The following is a 24,016-nucleotide window of genomic DNA, read 5'->3' on the forward strand; positions in this document are numbered from 1 at the left end:
GTCAGGATGGATGGAAATTATAGTCCAGTTGCACCTGTGGCTGTAAGGCGCTTTAAGAGTTGCAAAAATCCAGGAGACAAAACTTCTTGCAAGCCACCATTGCTGCTGAATTTCTGCTTCTTAAAGGATTTTTTTTTTTTTTGCTTTGCTTTGTTTTGTTTTGTTTTGTTTGTGCCAGCAGACTGGCACCAGCATTATCTCATGGACATTTCCGAACACAGCCCAATTGGCTTCTGCTTGGACATAGACCAGTTTTTAAATGAAATTTTAAAAGCACACACAGGGAAGTGTGAGTGCGATGCCCCTGAGCATGTACAGAGTGCTTCCTTGCAAATAGCAGATGAAAGCGCTAAGTGCACCTGCTCACTCTGTCTTTTAATTTCATATATGGACATCTTTATTTCATTTTCACTAAATGAAAAATTTGTGACATTTTCTTCTGCGGAAGCAGAGTGAGGAAGGGAAAAGAAAAGAAGAGAGAACCTCCAATTTAATCAAGCTGGAGAAAGAAAGGACATTGTTATTACCCAAATGATGGCGTCAGTTAATGGGTAGGAAAGAAAGAATGGGTACCCCCGGGCAACCAAAGAAGCAATTACCTTTAAAAAACGAAACGCAGCCAGGGATACAGGCTTGGGTGATAATGGCATTTGACTGCTACTTTCATTTCCCTTAATAAACGATAATCAGAGTTTTGCACCCATTATGACACCCCAAACCACCCAATGAAATGATTGGCATGTTAAAAGTCTGAAATGACTTTTTGCCCTTTTGAGCGTTATCTGGGGGTTAAAATGGGGTTTCCTAACAGTTGTTTTTTTTTTTAATTAAAACCAGCCAAGGGTGGGGCGTGGAAATGTGGCAGAAAGGAAGCTTGTCCCTTCCCCTCCCTCTGTTATTTTTCTGTATCTAAATCTTTACCCTGTGCCGACTCGTTCTTGAGTAATGCCCCAGTTTTTAATCCAGTTTTTTACCCTCTTCCGTTGTCCTGCCTCTTTCCACCCAGTACTGGTGACTCGGTGGTTTCCCCGGCTTTGCTGGGTTTCCCATCCCCGGATGCTGTCAAGATGAAATGCCTCTCCTAAAGTTTGCTTAGAGCATTTTGCAAACATCGGCTGGGAGCCTTGGCTTCGCCCATTCTGCCTTTGCCTCCACCCCAACCAACATGGCTAGAAAGCGGCCTTTCCAAGAACATCTCTGAAACGGCTTTTTGGTCTTGTGCTAAAAGAGAAACTACCCCCCTGCTGTACAGTAATCCTCATCATGGGGACGATTCTTTCTACATAATTTATGTATGTCTGTATGTATTTAAAGTTTTTATATGCCGTCCCCTTGCTATATAGCCTCGGGACGGCTCACAGAAATAAATAAATATAATACAATACAATTAAAACCTGGAAACACCCTGGCTGCACAATTAAAACCTCTAAATATTAAACAGTTAAAATATTGTTTCAATAAAAAGGTCTTAGCCTGGCGCTGAAAAACAAATAACGACAAACAAATAATAATTTGTTGTTTTTCCTCTTGCAAGGCACCTGAGGTGGCTCACATGGGCCGCCTCCTCTCCATTTTATCCTCACAACAACCCTGTGAGGTAGATTAGGTTGAGAATCAGTGACTGGCCGAAAGTCTCCCAGTGAGCTTCATGAACAAGAGGGACTAGAATCTTGTTTTCTAAGCCCTGGTCCAACACTCTAACTGCAATGCCAAATGGGGTTGGGAGAGGGGGATTTCTTCTGGGAAATCGCATGGGGAAGGGGGATAATCCTATAGTAACTCCCCCTCCAAGAATTGGTCCAACCCCCTTTTAAAGTCACCTAAACTCACGACCATCACAACGTCTTCCCCCATGACTTCCAATATTCAACTCTGTGCTTGTCCTTCCTTTGATCCTTCCTCCGTCATCCTGCTAGGAACTTCATGGGAAGGCACCATCAGAATCTAGGATGAAGCGAGAAGGAGAAGAGGGCCGATGCCAAACCCCCTTTGGGCAAGTCAAGCTCCACCGCTTTCCTTCTTTTTAGATGGCCGGGCCCCCGATCTGAACTGGCCCACCACCTTTTTCCTCGAAACGTCGCCCAAGCAGGAGTGTGGCATTTTTCTCTGGCAGCCCTCAGTTCTCCTTTAAGTAAGCATGTGGGCAGAGAATCAAGGACAAAGTATTTCCCTCCCTATTTTCCACCCACAATACTAGGATTCAGGGTCAGAATCCCCTACTTAGAAAAGGGGACATTTCTACGTTGTCCTGGCCTTACCGCTGCTCTTATTGTTAATCACGCTTAATAACGCTTATTGTTGGAAGCAGCAGTCACACCCTCCTCTGACGCTGTGACAAATTTGTTGTGATAATTGCCGGTCTGTTTGAATGAAAAGCAAAGCTGAGGCTGTGGGACAGGACAGACCTGAAGGTCACTTGGCATTGCTACTCTGCAGATACACTGAGACACTTGCAAACTCGTCTGTACTGGAAAGAAACTTCTGGTTTTCTGGCCCGTATCTCTTTAACCTGCTATTTCTTTCTTTGCTTCCCAGGGCTCCATGTTCTCTCTGGCACTGAAATGCCTTATCAGCCTCTCCACAGTCATTTTATTGGGGCTCATAATTGCGTACCACACCCGTGAAGTACAGGTATGTCCCTGCAGTTCTGGAGTTGATACGGGATGGGGATGATGATGTGCTTTTTGTTGTGGGCTTTTTCTCCTATTTCTTTTTAAAACCTTCAGCAGAACAGTAGGATAGAGCAATAATACAGTGTTAGACTGGAGCGTGTGGGGAAAACCGAGGCTCAAATCTGTTGTGAAATTCATGGGTTGACCTTGTCTTCCACCTGGCAATTAAGTTGCAGGGATGAAATTGATGGCAGAGCAAAGAAGCCCCTGCATTTATTTATTTATTAATTTAAAACTTTTCTAGGCCATCCGCTACAAGTGTCTCAGGATGGCTTACAAGAAAAAGAAAAGGGAAATAAACATGAAAATATACAATGAAACAAGGCACTGCATCCAACCTCAATATTAAAACTCAGAATAAAACTAATTAAACAGTAAAATTCTGGGAAAATATAAGGGTTTCGTCTGGCCCTTAAAAGAATCAAGCATGTCACCCTGAACTCCTTGGTGTAAGGAGCAGTATGTATAACGGTCATTGCAGGCTTCTGAGTTCAGGCTTGAGTGCTGGCCAAGCCAAAAGAAGTGCTTTTTTTCAGGTGATTTCTCTGCCTTCCTGGCCTGAAAGATCTTAGATTGCTGGAAATTCAAATGTGCTGGCAACTTTGATTTTATTTGGTTGGGACTAAGGTTTGCTCATTGGGCCAGAACTGGTGTTATTTCCATCAATTGCTCTTTGGAATAATCACGGTGCTTCTCTTGTGTACGCTTTGGTCTTGATGAGGTCCTCCTGGATTATCCTTTTGGAACACTCTTGTCTTTGGATTTTGTGGGTAACAGACCCCCCTTTCCCTCCATGCCAGTGTGTGTGTGTGTGTGTGTGTGTGTGTGTTCCAGTTAACAGTCTGGCTTCTGTCAAAGTAGGTCTGTGGAATCATATACTGCAATAAATCTGTTAGTTTTTAGACTGCTGCAACTCTTTATGTTTGCCGTAACAGAATTAGCATGGTAGCCCTTCTCAAATTGTAGGCAAGAGCACAGCTGAAAGAAATGGCGTGTACTTGAGCTCTCATATAAAGGGTATAGGGAGGTGGGCAGGATTAAGCCACCGTTTTTGGAGTTGGCAGATGTACCAGAAAGCCACCTGGGTCTCCTCAAAGGCTCAAGACCCAGTAAGCCACGGATCCTCAGCATGGTGCCTGTATGCATATCAGTTTTTAAAAAATTATTTCCTTAAAAATGTTTCTTTTTTGTATGTGCATTTGTATGAAATGCATACAGCTTCCTAGCAGTAAACCTCAACAAAAGCAGATCCAAAATCCGAGAAGGTATCCATTTAAAGTTGGCAATTATATGCCACCAGTCCTTATACAGAAAGTGTTTCCAGATCCCCAGAAACTAAATTGTATTCTGGGAGGTGGTGTGCTCAATGCTTTTTTTGTAAAAAAAAAAAAAAAAAAAGTGCCGGAACTCACGTCTTGGGGTCACACTTTGACACTAAAAAAGATTTTCAGTTCACCAACTTTTTTTGAAATAAAGAACTTATTTACCTTTTGCACGTAGCCAGTCACTCTATACACACATAAACATAATGGTCCCGAGGTTTCGGCAAGGGGCGGCATAGAAATGTAATAATAGTATTAATAATAATAATAATAATAATAATAATAATAATAATAATAATGGTTGCCGCCGGCAGTAAGCACACACACCAATCCCAAGCTGAGCAGCATCCCAAGCTGAGCAGCGCCCTCAGAATCAGCGCCAACACACAAGCAGCCCGCATGCACCATTTTAATGATTTTTGCCGCCGACCTGCTACGCCCGACAGGGCGATTCAAAATCACTTGGAAAAATCCAACAAAAAAAGGTGCCGGAACGCCGTTCCTCTGCATTCTATGACAAAAAAAGCCCTGGGTGTGCTTATCCTTTCTGCGTTGTAATATCAGAATTTTAGCTGGCAAAAGGATATAGGGAATCCATTTCCCCTTCTATTTGTCAATTTGCACAAAGCAGGTGAATAATTTAGAAGAGTGTGTATACCACTGAATATTAAGGACTGTCCCAGTATATATTTATCTCTGTAAAAAAGAAGCAATGACTGGACATTACCCAAACAGATGCTTAAAAGAAGCACTGACTGTATTGCAGTGCCAGCAATTAAACAAACCATCCTTCGTCAGAGAGGTGTTGCGATATCCAGTAAATATGAAATGAAAAGCTTTTGCTGAATAAGATGCAGTCGAAGATCCTTATATGTGGCAAGCAGACTCCAAAGCAGCCGTTCTGTGGTGGTGCCAACGGCAGTTTCTCAAATTCCCAACCGTGCCCATGGGCCTGGAAAGGTTGAGGACCTCTGCAGTATGGTGTAGTGGTTAGTGCTGGAGTGGGGCGAGCCCAGTTGCTCCTCGGCTATGGAGCTGCCTGGCAGGCTTGGGCCAGGCCCTGCCTCTCGATCTGACCTACCTTGCAGGGCTGCTAGGAGGATAAAATTGGGAGGGAATCCCTGCGAAGTGCCACACATTCCTTGCCAGAGAAAAGCTGGTGGGGAGAGATACATAATAAGAGTATAAAATGAGCTCTGCCTGGCTAGATTGGAAGGCGGCCCGGCCCCGATTTGCAGCGAGTAACGGGGTGGTGCAGGGGGCTGCCCGTGGGGCTGCTTTGGCTGGGCATCCCCCACTTCTGCACCATGGCCTCCTCGGTTTGCCAGACGCCAGGCGCGCTGCCTCGCTAGGCCTGGAGATGGCTGCCATGGAAACGGCTTCTCTCTCCGTCTCCCCTTCCTCTCCCTCAAATTTGGGTGTGGTGAGCCCTTCTTGGGCCTCCTGCCTGGCGAGGCATGTGGTTCCCTTTCTTCTGGGTCTCGCCTTTCCGCCCCCCCGGCAGTCCTCAAGGATGTGGGGACGGCGCCCCACGGGGCCCTGCAGTTTTGGGGCGCAGGCCGGATGGGGCCTCCCAAGGCCAGGCGGAGGGCGGCAGTGAGACTGAAGGCCCTTTTGCGGCTGCCGGCAGGCCGTGGGTTTCCATGGCGACCGGAGGAGCCGGTGCCATTTCTTGGCACGTCTTTCCATTTTATTCCGGTCACTCCATCTTCTCCTGCACACACAAAATACCCCGGCTCTCAGCTGGTCTTTCCGGAGGGGACACTAAGCTGCACCCCGCTTCCCACGTGTGGCCTGTCCAACCCATGCCCTAGCAGTGTGGGGCTTTTCCCTGGAAGAAAGCCCCGGGACGCCTGGCTCAGGCCTTTCCTCAGAGTGCGTGCAGAGTGCATTTCAGACGGCATTGAAATGGAGGTGGCGGAGAGGCACATGGAAGCGGGACTGGGGTGGTATCCATCAAAGAAGAGGACGAGGAAGGAGAGCGAAGCAGGTTAGACCTGGAACAAGGACCCCATGAGACCCCTGTGGTATTTAGGGGGGATTTTGGTTGATGTGGTTTGTCAGCTTGCAATAGGGTTGCCCAAATGCAGCCAGGGGGCAAATAGGCCCTCCTTTTTAACGTCCCCACTAGAAGGATGGGGGGGCCCCCACAACTTCCACCACCCATTTCTTTGTCCCTCCTTGGTCTTGTTTTGTGGACTTTGAGATCTGTGAGTGGCGATCAGGACATTGGGATGTATATGACGAACTACCGCTGGCCTGAGGTGATCATTTTAAGTGGGGCAGTGAATCTCCCAGTAGCAACCTGGCACCCCCTCATTAAGACAGGAGCAGGGGCATTTGTGACCTTCTAGCCATTGTTGGATTTCAGTTCCCATCAGCCTTAACCAGTCTAACCAATTGTTAGAAATGATGGGAGTTGAAATCCAGCAATGCCTGGAAGTTCGCACATGTCTTGCCTGTGAAATAAGTAATTTCGTGGACAATTATGTGACTGTTGAGACAGAAAAAATCCTCTAATCTCAACTAGCATTTCACAGCTCTGCACTGAACCTGGGGTTGGGCTAGATGACCTTGGAAGTACCTTCTGACTCTAAGTTGCTTATATTTGGGAGCACGCAGGAGCCTTTAATTGTTCCTGGACATAAAAAGGGGGCTCTATAGGACTTTTTTGTCCAAACATGTAGGGTTGCACCCTTAATAAGCAATCTTTGTACCCCTCTCTCTGTCCAGTACAGGGCACCCTTGAAAACCAGCTAAAACATGGAAGTGGAAACACAGAGCAGGCTAAATTGCAGCCACAGAGCCAGGTTTCAGTGTGAAACATTAAATCTTTAACATTAAATCTGCGACTTATCCTCAATATTCCCTAAAAGAGATGTCCTAACATGCCATCTAAAGCTCATATTCATATTGTCCTAATTCCTCAGTTAAGGTTTTAGTTTGGAAAAAGACATCAGATCATAGATCTAATCAAATCATAGGTGGAATGGCCTGGGAAAGTGGGGTAAGCAGAAGTAGTGGGAGGAATTATTTTTAAACCCCCTCCCCCCCGCAGATATTTAGATTTTATTTTTTATTTTTTTTTTAGGAGAGGTGGGGTTTGGGGTTGCAGCCTTTACCCTTATTCGATGTGGCTTCTGTCCTGAATTTATAGGAGCTCTCCATGGTGCTGAACTCCAAAGCCCCAAAATAGTTTCATCAGCATGGAAAGCCTCCATTGAGAGGCTGCCAATTTCCTACCAGGATGGGTTTAAGGTTGGAGTATTGACTTACAGAGGCTGGAACTGCTCTGGTCTACAACACCTGCAGTAACACCTTTCCCAAACTGAATCTACCCAGGTACTATCATCAGCATCCAAGAACTTCCTCCATGTGCCACCTCCGAGGAAGCTGGGAACACAGAAGCAGGCAAGAGGGCCTTTTTGGGGGTTGCCCCCAAATTTAGGAACGATCTCTCCACTGAGACCCATCCGGTGCCAGGGTGGACTTGATGTACACAAATCAAATTACAGATTAAATCATGATTTAAATCACTAGGCAGTAAGACTAGATTTAAATCACGGGTTTACATGCATGCCTGCCTTACCTGTAGGTAGCGGAACTTCATTCAAATATTCCCAGTGTTCTTTTTATGGACTGCTATTAAAAGTTTTCTCCTTCAGGGAAAGAATAATGGGAAAAACCTCAGGTCCAAAGACTTGTGGAGTATTTTGCTCAAAAGCGAGCACTTTCATTTTTACTGCTTGCCTCCCTCCTCACACTTAGCTTTTTCTGTGCTGATCTATTCCTTTCCCAACAACCTTCTATTTGTTGAAATTCTGAAACTTAACACTTAAGAGGTAAATCTGTATACATAGATTTGCAATTAAGGCCTTTTTCTCAACTCTGTATGCTCATTTTGTAACATTTTTGCTTTAAAAAAGAGGCATGTGATCTCTGCAGATACAAATGCATAGTTCTGAGAACTGTAAAACCAAGCATCTGTGATAATATCTTCTAGAGAGAAAAAAATACCCAATAATCTTCCAGAAACCTCTGGAAGAGCATGACATTGTGAATGGATTAATGGAATTCGTTTACCAAAAAATGTAAAGATTGCATGAATAGACAGCCTCATGCTGCATAATTAAAAACTAATCCTTATTGCATGAGGAATAACCTTTGGACTGTAATATATCTTAAGTAGAAAACTATCTTTAGATAGAGTTTTCCTCAAAAAGCATTTCATTTAAAAATCTAACATAACATTTAAAAATCTGAATTATTAAAAAATTATTTTCATCCACCCTGCCTGGCGCCAGTTGGTCATTTTGAGGGGGGCTAGATGCAGCCTGTCCTTTACTCCCAGCATTTTGTGGTATGTAAGAGTGTAAGATTGGGGCATTTAGGTTAGCTGTCTTATTCTCTTCTTCCTATTCTGTTACTTATTTCTTTAAAATCATTATACTGCCAGTCGTGAAAGTATAACCAGTCTTCTGTTTTTATTGAAATGGTTGTTTGCTGTTCAAACAGTTTTAAATTTTATGTCTTGCATTTTATTTGCTTCTTATGAATTGTTCTAAACTGTACAGAGAGCTGCTGCTGTTTAGCTGTATAGAAATGGAATCAAATGAACGGTTAATACAGTTTAAAATTATGAATAGTTTAGGACTTGAGAAGTCATCTGTTCCCATATAGATCTGCCTGAACTCTTGCCAAAATCTCATGGTTGTCCCACTTCTTACAAAAGCTCATCATTCAACAGCTCAGAGAAAAGCGTCCTCTCTGTTGGTGTCTGTAATTTAGGATATCCCTCTTCCAGATACAACCAACCCCATTAGAATTTCAGCATCTGTGGGAGACCTCAGCATTCATTATTTCTTTAAAGTATTGTTATATCATATTTCAGCTCCAAAACCTCCAGAGCAGCTTACAATGAATCAGTAAAGCAAGAGTGTCTCTCCCCCGCCACCACCCTGGCTTGCAATCTAAAACTCATGACATGCAAGGAAAAAGGGATGGGGAGGGAAGAGGAAAAATGAAGTCATCTTTCAGGCTGACTGATGGGTCAGCCATGTTTCCCTTCTCCTCTCCCTCTGTTTTAAGTTGTTTTTAAGCACTAAATTTGCTAGAGAACTTGGTATTTTATTATCACTCTGGATTTTTTAATTGCAGTTGGAATATATTTGTGTGCTCTTTTCCTTGGACACCGACTGGAAATTGTGACACAGTATATTGAAAGGAATGAATAACTGTGACCTCAGAGCAGTGAGAAAATGCATGAGTTGAGAGTCGCATTTGTGCACTCTCAAGACACAGGCACCCCACTGCTTACACCCCATCTCAATTGTCTCCCATGGAAGACCAAAAAATGAAGAGGTGGAAAAGCATCGTGATTCCCACTGCCCCTCATTCCATAATGGCTTATAATTAAAAACACCCTTTCTCTCTCCCCCACCAGCAGTTCCTTCGTGATCTGCCATTGCTACGGTCATCTTGACCCGTCAATCCTTCGTCCTCTCCCCACAGATTTTATTAGCGCCATATCATGCCAGGAAAGCTGCAGGAAGGAACGACTCCTCTGGGTGCATTTTCCTTGCCTGTTAAAATGCTCTCCGCCAGATGGAATTGCTTCTCAGTCTTCTGCCCTCGTGGTGTGAATCTCTGAACTGGGCTGGCACGCTCCTCGTCGGGTCTAGAGACGGACAAATCTGTCCTTTCCCATTTCTCATGTTTCCAGTCTGACCTTCCTCTGGTTTCATTTTCACATCTTTCCGAGATTTTTTAGAGATTTGCACAAAATTCTGCATGTGTATTTTTAGGAACCTTCCCTTTCTCCAACGGTGCATATTTTGTGTGCAATTTTGGTACTTGCAAGCGATTTCCCTCAAGGTAACACATTCAACACCATTTTTGACCTGTGTGCAATACTTTGTATGCTTTCTGTGTAACAATACTTGTGTTTGTATCAGAGGGAAAGCATTGCAGAATTCTGAGAAGGGCGAATTTTGGAGCATGATTGCAGCTGGATTCAAGTATGGCAAAGTTGGGGAAGGGCACACAGACCCCCAGATGTTGCTGAGTGGCAACCCCAAGCACCCCACACCCCTGCCTGTGGTGGCTGGGGCTGCTGGAAGTTGTGAGTCTGGCTACATCTAGAAAGCTGCATCCTGCTCCTTGTGTATTAGTACAAGTGCAGAAAAATAAAAGGATGCAAGAAGAGCTTGGCTGGGTCAGCCTGGGAGTCCATTTCATCCACTATCCTGTGAGAAATGCACCAGCCAGACAGGAGGGCAAAGGCACCCTCCTGCCCATAATCCCCAGCCATGGCGGTACCCAGGCTGCCTCTACCACTGGCGGGAGCACAGACCCACCACGACTAGTAGCCCTTGGCAACCTTCTCCCGCATGAACTCACCACCTTTAAGGGCATCAAAATTAGCACCCATCACTCCATTTTGGGGTGCTGCATTCCATCATTCCAGGGCAAGCCTTCCCTTTATCTCTCTCAAACTGCCAACCCTTCACTTTGCTCGGATGTCTCTGCTGGCAACAAGAGGGAAGGAAACTGTTTCCCTCTGTACTTTCTTCATGGCAAGTGTGATTTTATACATTTCACTCATGTCTCCCTTCACCGGCTTTTTCCTAAGCTGAACGGTCCCAGACCTCATAACCTTTCCTCGTAAAGGAATTGCTGCAGCCCGTTCATCATTTCTTCGGCATCCCCAGCTGTATCCACAGTGGAGTGTTAGCAATAGGTAATTCTGGAAGTCCATTCTGCTCTCTGCTGTACCTCTCCATCTTGAGAAAGCCTCCTTTGTTATAAATGCCCTTTTCTCGTGTGCACAGGAACCAATAGCTCTTTTAACATTTCCTCGAATCCCAGAAGTCTTGCAGGCTGTACCAAATTTGAAGTGCAGGCACTCATCCTATCAACCCATCCAAAGGAGCCCAGAACTGCAGGGGTCTGTGGGCGTTTGATGCACATAGTCATGCCCAGTGCTCATGATGCTCGATTTTTTAGAACAAGCTGACTGTCCTGAAGGAGTGAGCTGGGACAGGCCGATATTGTGGTTAGTGTGTTGGTTGGCCTTTGGCTGGAGAGACCCGACACGGCACGGAAAAGGATGGATTCCTGAAGGCCCTGGGGGAGTTTCTGGCTGACAAGACTGGTGCTCCTGTCGAGGCCCTGGTCGAACTGTGGAACGAGGAGATGACCAGGGCTGTTGACACGATCGCTCCTAAGCGTCCTCTCCCACCGGGCAGAGCCCGCTCTTCCCCTTGGTATACACCTGAATTGTGGGCGATGAAGCAGGCTGGGAGACGGCTAGGGCGTAGGTGGAGGAAATCACGGGATGAATCTGACCGAACACGCTTAGGAGCCCATTATCGGGCCTATGCTGTGGCGGTGAGGGCGGCGAAAAAGAAATTCTTCTCCATCTCCATTGCCTCCTCAAAATGCCGTCCGGCGGAGCTTTTTCGAGTGGTACATGGCCTGGTTTATCCTGGCCCCAAGAAAGATCTGGTTTCACCCTCAAAGGCCTGCTGTGACGACTTTGCCAAGCATTTCAGGGAGAAAATCACTCAGATTTGTCACGAGCTAGACTCTACTAGTGACTCAGAGGTTTCTGGGGGACACCAGTGCTGCCGTCTGGTCCAAAATTAATGGATGAATTTCAGTTATTGCGGCCTGATGATGTGGACAAGGTGCTTGGACAAGTACGTCCCACCACTTGCCTATTGGACCCTTGCCCGTCTTGGTTAATAAATAACGCCAAGCACGGGATTGGGATCTGGATCTTGGAAGTGGTTAACGCTTCTCTGAGGGAGGGTCGGGTACCTGCCTCTTTAAAGGAGGCGGTAGTCCGACCGGTCCTGAAGAAAGTATCACTTACAAAGCCCTAAACGGCTTGGGTCCTGGCTACCTGAAGGATCGCTTACGTCCATATATGCCCGCCCGCCCCCTGAGATCAGTGGGAGAGGCCCTTCTCCGGGAACCCTCCGGGAAGGAAATTAGGAGGATAGGTACTCGGAGGAGGGCTTTCTCTGCAGTGGCGCCCAGTCTATGGAATGCGCTCCCCAGAGAGGTCCGCCTGGTGCCGTCATTTGTTTTTCGGTGCCAGGCGAAGACCTTTTTATTCAAGCATCATTTTAATTGTTAATGTTATTTTTATTTTAAAGTTTTTTGGCCAGGGCGACTTATTTTATACAGTTATGTGTATTTTATATTGTTATTTATGTATTTTAATTTATTTATTTATAAGCTGCCCCGAGGCTTTGGTGAATGGGGCGGCCTAGAAATTTTCTAAATGAATAAATAAATAAATATCTCACGTCCCCAAGCAGAGTATGACCGGTGGCTCACGAATTTCCAGGCGTTTCTTTTCTGAGCACCACGAAGATACAGTTTATCTCAAAGTCAACAAGCCAACCTCTACCAGGAGCAAGACTTCTGTAAACTGAACGAGCTGCAGGCTTTAGCTCTTCACTGCGGGTTTTTCCCCTCTTCCTTGCTGTTAGTTTCTCGCATCTTTTTCCTTTAAGTAGTTTCCCCGTTTTTTGCATTTTTACTTGAGTGGAAGGCACTTGAGTCTTTTTGCTGTTTGTATTTCAGCCAGAGAGAGGACACTGGGCAAATTAAAAATAAATCTAAGCCATCCCTAAAAGCTTCGTCTTATACCAGAGGTGGCTCACAGCAATATACAGAGGAAGGGTCTTTTTTAGCAAACATGCTCAAGGTGCGAGATGTCTCCGTTGTCTTTTCATTACTGAAAGCCTTCCAGAGGTAAGCGGGAGCCGGGGGAACTTGGCTGTCGGAGCCCTTGCTGGCCAGGTGACTGCAGGTGGGGACTGCAGGTGTGGAGAAGGGGGGAGCTACCTCTCTAAATGCCTCATTAAGCACCTCTGTTCTCTCCACGCAGCGCTGCTTATGAAGTAGATTTGCTCATATCCCTTTTCCAGCAAGGGATCCCCTGCTTCTCCTCACTTCCCCCAGGTAGCTTGGCAGTGGCCACCTGGTCCAAGTAGTGACCTTGGGATTATTTATCTATCTACCATATCTGTATGCCCTACCATATCTGGACAGATTCCATAGCAGTGAGCATTAAAAAAGGCAGAACAAATAAACACACCAAGGGAAATATATTTTGAAAGGATAACTTTTGTGGCTGGTCAGCAAGGAAGTCTTGCTAAGAAGTATTCAGGAGGCACCAAAACCAACATAAAGCGTCTCCCTTCCTGGTCTCCAGAGGCAGGGAGTTCCACAGGAGAGGAGCCACCACACTGAAGGCCCTTCAGTCATTCTGCCCTTTGGGAAACCCTGGAGAATGTTCTCCAGGGATGTCTTGTGCCTATGACCTTCCATGTATTCATTTATTATAAGGCTATGCCACCGAAAAGCTGACGCTGAGCAACAGAATGTTGTAACTTCCAGAGAGCTTGGAAACACACAAACAGTCCAGAGAGCGCTTTCAGATTTTGCTTCTCTGCCGTTTTCTTGAATCCAACGACCCTGATTATCCTTTCAAAGAATAAAGGGTTGAGAATGTGAAGCAGACTCAAGCCAGGAGGAAAAAGGCAAAGGGGAGGCTGGATTGGGGAGTTTCTGCCCCCACCCCCATATTGGAGGATCTCACTGTGTGCGAGAACAGGGCCCGGAAGTCACTGTTCACCCCTGTATCTGCCTCCTCCTGAATGAGGGGCTCCTGGACAATCTCTTGGCACCAAACATGGTGCGGCAATTCTGCATCATGGCAGGATTAGGGTGTGTAGGTTCCCGGCTGCCAGGGCTGCGCCCTTCCCCATTCCACCCTGCTGTGGCCAAGAAGCTGCGTCCTAAAGAGAGAAAAGGGGAGAACAGACTGGCGATGTGGGATAGATTTGATCTTGATTCATGGAAAGCCTGCAAGTAATGATAGACAGAAACTCCTGCGGGCTTTGAGGATTTCCTGGCTTCCTTCTGCCAACTTTTCTGCTTTCAACGTAACTAGCTAATTACTGATCTGCAGGCCGCCCGTCTCTTGCTTTCTGATGAACGTTGCCCAATCTTCCCTTGAGTCCATCCTGCAGGGAGGCATCTGTTGGTCATGACCAGCATGTGAAGGCAGCGCACTATTTCCCTGGTCCTTTTGCATGAAAAATACACACGCTGCCTCTCAGGGCAAAGCTGGCCCACGGCAGCTGACAAAGCTAATCCAAATAACATGAAACATTTAATGCAACATTTGTTTGCAGACAGCCCGATTATAAAACTAAAAACCGCAAGGCCGGGAATGGCACTTTTCATAAGACATAAACTGACATCATTCAAAGGCTCATCTAAAAGCTAAGGGGCCATACGTCAGGAGAAAGCTCCGGAGTTACGGGGCCAGTACGAAAAAGACTGAGTTGGTAGTTTTCTCCATAGAAGCATAGTGAGTCAGAAGGGGTCTCCCAGGCCATCTAGTCTGATCCCCGCCTCCAGACAGCTCCCCACTCATGTATAATAGAAATATAAACCCTAATTAGACTGTTTCCTATCTCTCTAAGGAGTTCAACTTGCTTTGGTGGCCAGCTCCAAAATATGTGGTCTCAACTCTTGCCATCCGCTGGGGAAGCGGGCAGTTTGTTCCTTGTCTCCAGATCTCAACACGAAGTCCGGGGCAAGCTGTGGTGTCTCCCGTCCTCCACCTCCAACCTGGGGATGAGGATGGGGGGCAGTTCCTGTACTAAAAATATTCTTCTGATTCTCCAAGTATCTCCAGAGTGAGAGTCTCCAGAAGGTGGTGGCAAGCTTGCCATGGCAAATAGCATTTCTCTCCACATTTGAACTTCTAGCCATCCCGCCGCCATCAGAGACATGGTGCAATATGGAAGATTGCATATTTTGCTGACATTTTTTAAGTGCGCCGTTTCGGCAGCTGAATGCTTTGCTTCTTGAGGCTGTATTTTCAGTTCTGTCAGCCTGTCAGAACAATTGTCTTACATTCTGATGGCATCTTTTTTTCTTAATGAAAACTCCTGTAGCCTGAGGAATGTAGCTTCTGCAAAATTCAGTGGTTTTTTTTTTAACTACCCATTCAAGTAGTGACTACTTCAGGGCTTTACAACTTCTGGCTTTCAAGAGGTTTGTCCTGTAACTCCCATGAGGCCACATCATTGGCTAATGGGTGTTGGTGGCCAAGGTATCTGGAGGGCCTCAAGTTGCCGACCCCTGGTGTATAAAGAGACGCAAAGTAACATAGGCCCTCTCATTGGTTTCTATTTATTTTGTTTTCTTCAGAGTCCCAGCTTCTGAAATTTGTCTGACTATGGCCACTTAGAATCATAGAACAGTAGAGTTGGAAGGGTCCATGAAGGCCATCAGGTCCACCCCCTGCTGTTGCAGGACAGCAGTTTACACTATCCCACTCAGATGGCTGCCCAGTTTCTCCTTGAATGTCTCCACTGTGGGAGAGCCCCCCACCTCTCCAGGCAGCTGGCCCCACTGTCGTGTTGCTCTGGCAGTGAGGAAGCTTTTCCTGATGTCCAGCCTGAATCTGGGTTGTCACAACTTAAATTGATTATTCCCTGTCCTACATTCTGGCATCAGCAAGAAGAGATCTTGACCTTCCTCTTTGTGACAGCCTTGAGGGACTTCTAGAGGGATACCATGTCCCCCCTCAGTCGTCTCTTCTCAAGGCTGAACATGCCCAGTTTTCCCAGTCTCTCCTTACAGGGCAGGGTTTCCAAACCCTGGATCTTTTTTGCTGCCCTCCGCTGGACTGTTTCTAATTTTCCTGCATCTTTCTGAAATCTTTGGTGCCCAGAACTGGACACAGTCTTCCAGGTGAGGTCTGACTAGTGAGGAATATAAGGGAAACTACTCCTCTTCTCTCATGATTTGGAAGTAATATTCTATTAATGCATCCCAATATTGGAAGTAATATTCTATTAATGCATCCCAGTCACCATTTGCCCTTTTGGTGACTGCATCACATAGTTGGGTCTTGTTTAGCCTCTTTTCCACAATTACTCTGAGATCTTTTTCCTTTTCAGTTCTGTCGAGCCACGTATTCCCCATCTTGTATCGATGCCTTTGCTTTCTTTTTCCGAGGTGGAGGACTTGGCACTTGTCTTGAATCTCATTGTGTTGCTTTCAGCCCAGTGTGTCAGCTTATCACTTCACTTAGAACAATCCAACAAATGATCCCCAAGTATCATATTCTTGAGGTCTAGAACCATGCTTTTTGAGCCCTACTCAGCTTTCTTCAGGGTTTGTGGATCTGTGCATGCCAGGATAAAGATTCCACTGTTCAATTGTGGGACCAGTTGCGGCTCCAATCATCCACTCTTCGGGGTGGAGCAACCTTTTGATGCTGCTGGGGGAGCACTCTCAGTTCAGTGCTTCTAACAGGGGTGAGCTGGCTGTGCCTTTTTTAGCACCCCACACCCCAGACGCCTTCTTGCCTCTACGTTGATCCGTGATTCCCATGATGGATTGCCGCGTTTAAAGTGTATTCTGTTCGGGAGTGAGCTGTCCGTATTAATTTGGAGTGAGTTGGCTTCTTTGCTCGTTGATTTAAATTCATTCCCTCTTCAGACAGGGGCTGGGGAGCGGGGGGGAGGGAAAATGGGCCGCATTTATTTGTGTCAGGCAGCTGTCAGAAAGCATAAGGTCAGTGGAGAAGTGGAAAGTTGGGGAGACCAAACTCCCAGGAAGGTCACAGAGGGGGAGAGTCCCAGCTTCATGGTACAGGCCCTGCCTTTTCCTTTTGGAGCCCAGTCTAGGATTGTTTTGATGAGAAAAAAGAAGAGACAAGATAGACGGGTACAAAATTATGCATAGACCCTCTTAGATCATCCTAGAGCCCAGGTGTGTTGTCCTGAAGCTGGTTTGGGGAAGATCCAGGACAGAGCAAAGAAAAAATGTCTTCAAACAGCGTGGAATTTGCTTCGGCAAACCATGGTGACAGCCAGCAATCTGGGCAACTTTTGAAGCAGACTGGACCAATTCGCGGAGGAGAAGGCTGTCCCTGGCTACTAGTCCTCATGGTGACTGGTTACCTCCAGGATGGGAGGCAGTATGCCTGAATACACCAGTGGCTGGGGCACATGGGCAGGCAAGTGCTTTGTTCTGCTGGTGGGCTTCCCCTGAGCACTGGTTGGCCCCTGTGTGAATGCAGTGCTGGTCCAGTTGAACCCAGAGCTGCTTTTATCTTCCTTGCCCTTTTCAGCGAAAAGGATCGCTGCTGGCAGAGACGGCGGTTCTCTGTCTGAGAAGCTGGAGAAGCAGCACTGGGAAGATACCGAGCCGGGTCGATAGAGTTTAAGTGCTTTTGTCACAGAAGGGAGAAGGAATTTCATAGACCGAGACTCGGAACGCCCAGCTTGATGCTTCCTCACCCCATGAGTGTGATCAGCTGTGTTTGAGCTCATCACCGAGCCAAAGAGGGGTCTTTCGAGAACGTGCAAAGGGCTTGCTGTTGGCTGCTGTGTGATCAAAGCCACCAGAATCCCCTGGGATTAAGCGAAGGATGGAATCCCTGTCGCTGACCCCGTGCTTCCAAGGTCCGGGGTACTCGAGCTCAGATGGTTTAGCGTTGTGACGATTATGCTCTTAATCGCTACGTTGGAAGCAGATCTCAGAGTCAAGAAGCAAGGCTAGACCAGGCATGCGGAAGCGATTCGCTTATCCTCCCCTTGTGGACACCACTGGGTCCAGCTCTCTCCTCAGAGCTTAGTTGCGCTCCACAGGTAGCTGCAGGAGGGAAATGCGTCTCGCCTGCAGTAATATCTAGTTCTCTCGGTCTTGAATGGGCAGCAAAGACTCGTTTGCTTGGCAAAAGGCCTGCTTATGGTGGAGATAAAAATGACTGGAGTTGGGCCACTGATGGGAACCATCCCTCTGCCAGCATTTTCGGATTCTCCTTGGGAGGGGGCGAGGGGAACTTTCACGCCGAGTGCCAAACAAACAAGCCATCCTGCAGAATATGCAAGCTTCTAGTCCACTGTGTTTTACCAGCCTGCTTCCCCACTCCTTCCAGGAGTGGTCTGCTCCAGCCTTCCCCAGTCTGGTGTCCTCCAGATGTCTGGAAGGCCCAGGATCCCTGACCACCATTGGTTATGGCAGTGGGAAGATGATGGAGCATGTAGTCCCAGCTCCTGAAAGTCATCAGGTTGGAGAAGGCCGGTCCGCTCTGAAAAAATGAAAGAATGAGATCCTTTTTTCCACAGTCCTGGCTGCTCTCTGGAAACTCTGTGGGAGAACGTGGAAGCGGCTGTTTTCCGAGGGGGGGTGTGTGTGTGATGGAGAGATTCAGCCAGAGCTGGCTGGTGTGCGCTCTCAACAGCAGTGCACAGATGGCCCTCGTGCTCAGCCGCTCTCCGACGGCCTTTCAACTTGGCTACACAGGGAAAGAAATAAGCTTCATGTAACTAAACATAAACCCAGCAGCTGTGCCGGGCACTTATTCCTTCCCACCCTGTGCCGAGCATCTGCTTTCCACGGATCTCAAGGGCTGCCCTTCCCTTCCAGCCTCTCCCGCTGCAGCCAGCCGAGATCATCTCCATTCTGTCTCAGAGGTTTTCTGTCTGTTTTCCGGAGCGTGGAAATGACGCCACCGCCAAATGACGTGAGCCGAAGCCTTGGCGTCCTTCAGATGATCCCGGACTGCAGACTCCCATCGTCCCTGACCTTTTGGCTGGGGTTGATGGGGTGGGAAGCGCAAGCATCTGTAGGGAATCAGGTTGCTTCTGGCTTAGAGCACTGAACCGGGCGTGGGAAACGGAGGTTCAGCTTCCTGATGGACTTTGGAGCTGGCTGAGTGATCTTCTCTCTCTGTTGGAATGGACCGCCTCGAAGGACTGTTGTGAGGTTGAAGGAGCGGGAGCCATGTAGGTCTCTTTCTGCACCTTGGAGGCAAGGCTTATGCAGTGACGCGACGTGGGGCCTCAGGTCTTAAAGTGTGGCCCAACCAGGATCCAAGCCTGGCCTGCTCGGTCTTCCCAAATGGCCGTGCTCCTCCTCCAGAGCTGCTTTTCTCTAATCACCAACGATTTGGTGGTTGCCTTGTTTCTGTGTACTTTTCCTCTACCCCCTGCTTTGCAACAGGTTTCTATTAGTTGGTTCACATCCTGCTTTTTTTTCTTAGAAGTGGCTTATGGCATTCTACTCTTCTTGTTCTCAGTCTTATCCCCACAACAACAACCCTGTGAGGTAGGCTGGGCTGAGCGTGTACGACTGGCCCAAAGTCACTGAGCTGGCTACATGGCCAAGCCAGAACCCAGATCACCTGAGTCCCAGTCCCACACTCTTAACCACTACACCACACTGTCTCTCTTTAAGCCTTATGTGCCGTGAAAAAGAGTTTGGCCACGCCCTCTTGATGTTGGCCCCTCCCCTTTGACTTTGGCACCACCCACTACAGAAATCTAGCACCTGGGAGTTCTGAAGTTGAATTCGGTCCTTGGGCTGATAGAGTGGTGAGCTGCAGGTAGACCTCTGAGTGAATTGTTTTTTGATACATTTTAAAAATTGTTGTAATCAAGCTTTATTAATGATTGCTCTGAGTGCCTTGAGTCCCTTTCTTTGTAGAAAGGTGGAGCACAGATGAAATGAAGGAATTAAATTAATGCAGCAGATTTCTGGCTCCCGGGCATGAGAATAGTAGGAACACAATGACACACACACACCCCACTGCCCTAAATTACCTGGCTAAAATGAAGAAAGCCTGGGGCAACCAGAGTGGGTTTTCCAAGGCTGCTGTGTCTGCAAGCTCCATTTAGTGCTGGTGCTCCAGATAGGTTCCCGGCTGAAAATTTTTAAATGCCAAGTACTTATCTTGTAGCTAGGTCTCTGCGTGGTGGATCATGGAGGATCATTTATTGAGCTGAGAAAAAGGAGAGCAAAGAGCAAAGACGATCCCACGAGCCTAGCATTTGCCACCGGAGTTCTACCCTGATGGTTGGTGTCCATTCTGGGCCTTGGACAGAAGTCCATCCAAACTAGGAGGTGGCTATTGCCCTGACCCCGAAGGGTGCTAGTAAGCACGGCAGCTGTGTGGGGCCTGAGGCTACTGTAATGTGCTGTCTGTGGGGCTGCCCTACTGCCTGGTCGGGATGCTGTAGCAAGACCCCAGCTGTGCTCCCACACCACCTGTGTGGAGGAAACTGTGCTCTTCACTTCCGAGCAGTGTTCAGGTTTATGCCGCTGCCATGCAGACTTGGGACTGGGCTACCCAGCTGAGCACCTTCCTTTATAAACACCCAATCCGAAATTTAGGATTGGAAGAGGAAACCTTACAAGTCATTCTGGAATTAACAGAATGCGCCTGAGTGAGGCCCTGACGGAGGGCCTTCTTGGTAGTGGCCCCGACCTTCTGGAAACCCTCCCCTGTGCAGTTTGAGAGGCAGAAAATGCAGCACCGTTCTGGCGCCTCCTAAAAATGCATTTCGGCACTTTGGCTTTCCCTGGCTCCTAATTCAATTCATCGTGACGCCCCCTTTCTTTTCCTGTTTGTGTGTCTCGCTCTGCTTTTGGAACTGAAGTGGTTTTGAGTTTGAATTGTGTGTCAAATGCGATTTCAGGGATTGCATGTGAACCGCTTAGAGGTTTTATTGTATTTAAGAAGTATGCAAACATCACAAATGGCTAAGTATGCCTTAAACTCCGATCTTGCCTCAGCTAAGCCTCCCAGACTGACAGAGCTGCCCTGACTTTAAATCTGTACCTAGCTGTTATGCCGCGCTTCATGATATTTTCTCCAAGTGGGTGCAAGCGTCCTGATCCAGAACTGGAAAAGCTGCCCAACCCTAAATCTATATGTCTAATCCAGACTGGGGGTCCTTTGGCTGCTGAAGGGTAAAACTGTGGAGGGGGAAACGTAGGCACTAAATATGGATTCAGTTTGCATGCTGGCTTGTTTTGCAGTGCGTTTTACTCACCCTCTTCAGCCAGAATCAGCTCCCAGAGCAGCTTACAGAGATTAACAATAAGACAGACCCTGCTGTCAGACATACAATCTAAAAGGCTCGACGCAAAAGGAAAAGAGATTAAGCACATGAGAGTTAACAGAGCCCCAGAGCTGCATCAAACCTACAGTCCATCTAGTCCAGCATTCAGTTCACACAGGGGCCAACCAGCTGCCCAGGGCATCCGACGACAGGACCCTCCTGCCCATGATCCCCAGCAATTGGTGCACAGTGGCAGATGGCCTGTGATCCCGGAGGGAGCACGGCGCTTTGGGACTGGCAGCCACGGATTGGCCAACCCCTTCTAAAGCCACCGAAATTGGCAGCCCTCCCCGTGAAAGAACGTCCGAAGGGCTGGATCAGACTGAAGGTCCATGAAGACTAGCATTCTGTTCACTCCGTTCAGCACCGACGCAAGCCAGGATCTGAGCACACGGCCGGTTTTTCCTTCTCTCCTGGATGTGCGGGGCCACGCTGGTCTACCCCTCGGGAATGCCAGAGTCTGCAATCCCAGGTGTGGGGGCTCCTTTCAGCCTGGAGCTCATGACATAAGCTCCTTGCAGCTTCCGAGTGATGGATGGGGCAAGGCCGGTCCCCCTCGCACTGCCGCCACCGCCACCCCTGGGAGGCAGGCTGATTTGGCTGCAAGAAGCCACGTCTAGGTGGACAGATTCTGGCCTTTATGGACTGCGCTGCCTCTTGCATAAATCAGTGTGCAGGAGGGACGGGAGGTTGCTAGGAAAAGGAGTCGATTGACTTGGCTTCTTTTACCGCTGACATGAATCTTAACCAGGCAATTACTTCTCCGTCTCTCAAGAGCTGCGTGCGGAGGGTGGGTGTCCCCCGCCGCGGGGGGGGGGGGATGGGTGCCGAGCCGGGAATTGATCTGGCGAAGCTCGGGGCCGTTGCAGCGCGTGCCGGGGCTGCTGGGTGCCTCTGCTCCCCGCTGAGGAGTGGGGCCAACGCAAGAGTTTGAGCCCAGGAGCGTCTTTGCATGCATGGGCGCTTCCTCCCAAACATGGTGCCCACTGGATTATAGTGCACATCATTTGCAGCCATTGGCTTGGGATGATGGAATCTAGAGTCCAGCACATGGGGGAGCAGTAGGTTGAGGATGGCGGAGCTACGAAGGTGAAATCCTTCTGGTTTTCTGGGGGGGGGATTGGTGAGGACTGAAGGCAGGACTGGAGAACCCCAACATGAAACCTGGAGAACTGCCAGTGTGGAGAAAGTGGAGGGAGGCCTCTTTCCCCCTCTGTCGTCACCCCACAGCCCAAAGGGGCCACCTCTTGAAGCCGAGTGGGTGGTGGTCGCGGAATCTCTGGAGTTCACCTCTCAAAGATGTCGTGTCGGGCGCCCATCTGGACACCTTTCCAGAGGTACTAGTCCATTCATGGAGAAGAAGTCTCTCCATGACCACTAGTCTTGACGGCTGGCTCTGTGCCTCCCCGAGTGCCATCCCCAGTGTACACAAGGATGCTTGTATACACTGGTAACTGGGGATCATGGGTGAGAGGGTGCCGTTACACTCAAGCCATGCCTCCCATGGGTACCTGGCTGGCCACTGTGGGAATGGCGCTCTGGACAAGTCAGATGCAACCAGATCCTTGATCTGATCCAACATAAGCATTCCTCTTATGCTTTTATGAGCCTCCTCATCCAGCAGAAGTCTACCCCCGAATGCCAGCTGCTGCGAGAAGGAGTAAGGGGAAGGATGTTGCTGTCGTGCCCCCTTGCTGGTTGCCTTCCCATGACCGGCACTGGCTCTCCTAGGATTTCGGGGTGGGAAGGTGGCTTCCCTGTCTATCTGGAGATGGCAGGATTTGAACCTGGAGCCTCTTGCACCCAGAGCCAGTGCTCTGTCCGCATGCCACATCGTCCTGTGCTGTTCCATGACATGTTCCACAGATGCACACCTGCTCACCACAAGCCTCCACGGGAGGAGAGGGAATCCTCGTATGGCATGCCCCCTCCCTCCCTCCCTCGCTTTCCTTCTCAGCCACTCCTGTTTAATTAGCACTTCACTCTGGGCGATTCCAGACGGGTTTCTGTGGAAATGAAATTGCAATCCCACGGCAGCCGCAAGAGCATCATAAAATCTCGACACTCGCAATCGGGGAGCTGGCTGTCAAGCCCCGGGCACGAGCCAGGCGTGGTCGGCTTGTTGATGCCACGAGGGGTAAAAGGCTCAAAAAAAGGAAGGGCTTCCGATGGGGAAGTCGAGCCAAAGCCATCTCTTGATGCTCTCTGCAAAGATGCTTCTCAGCATGGCTGGCTCTTCAGGTCAGGATTGTGGAAGAGGGACTCTGGGAGTGAGTGTTTTATTCGTCTCTGTGCTGCGTTCGTAGACCTCCCTCCCTCCCTCCCTCCCTTCTCCAGGGAGCCCACAGTGGCGCTCCATGGCCCTCTTCCACACCCTTCCTCACAGCAAACCTGTGAGGTAGGTCAGGCTGAGCCTCAGAACTTGGCCAGAGACACCAGCAAGCTTCATGGCTGAAGGGGGACCAGAGAGTCCCGTTGGGCTAGTGAGCGGCATATAAATTGGAAAATACATAATGCAGATAAACAAGCCTGGCCTTGTTAACCACGGCCCCGCACTGAGCGCCAGGAGGCTTCTACCCCCCAGGTGGGTTTCTGGGCTGGGTGAATTCAGATGCTGGAGCAGGTTCCCACTGGGGCTGTTTCATGCCCAGCCGCGGCCTCTTGTACAATTCGGCCCTTGGCTTGGAGCCTTTGCTACCTAGGTAACAGCCCTTGGCCACTGGCCGTAACTCTTCCGCTCTGCTATTTTTCCCGTTTCACCTTTCTCTGCCAAGTTAGCATCAGGAAGACTAATTAGGTACCGCCGGACCTAAGGATGCAGTTGCCACGGAACTCCGGTAGCAACGTGGCAACGTTCGCAGGGTAGGTAGGGGAAGAACCCTCTGTGGGTTGACACAGAGGAATGGACCCAGAGTCGCTTGGGAGGCTGCATGCAAGGGATCAAGTGCTTTCCACTTCCCCTTTGGCTGGATTGTGTGTATGCGTAATACCCCCCACCCTGGGCAGGAAGGGTTGAGCTGCCTGGCTGGCACTTGGCCCTGGATTTTTGGCTCCCTTTAAATAGATCGCA

At 48.4% G+C, this 24,016-nt stretch overlaps 1 protein-coding gene across 1 annotated transcript in view; it reads left to right on the plus strand.

Moving 5' to 3' along the window:
- The first annotated feature begins 1,985 nt into the window (after nt 1–1,985).
- Nucleotides 1,986–24,016, plus strand: part of KCNN3 (potassium calcium-activated channel subfamily N member 3) — a 60,732-nt gene continuing 38,701 nt past the window's right edge. Inside the window, exon 1 of the mRNA XM_044448491.1 lies at nt 1,986–2,631. Coding sequence (XP_044304426.1) covers nt 2,542–2,631 — 90 coding nt within the window. The 5' untranslated portion in view covers nt 1,986–2,541. The remainder of the gene's footprint in view (nt 2,632–24,016) is intronic.

The sequence above is a fragment of the Varanus komodoensis genome, unplaced genomic scaffold (assembly GCF_004798865.1).
Source record: "Varanus komodoensis strain SLA01 unplaced genomic scaffold, ASM479886v1 scaffold55, whole genome shotgun sequence".
Lineage (NCBI taxonomy): Eukaryota > Metazoa > Chordata > Lepidosauria > Squamata > Varanidae > Varanus > Varanus komodoensis.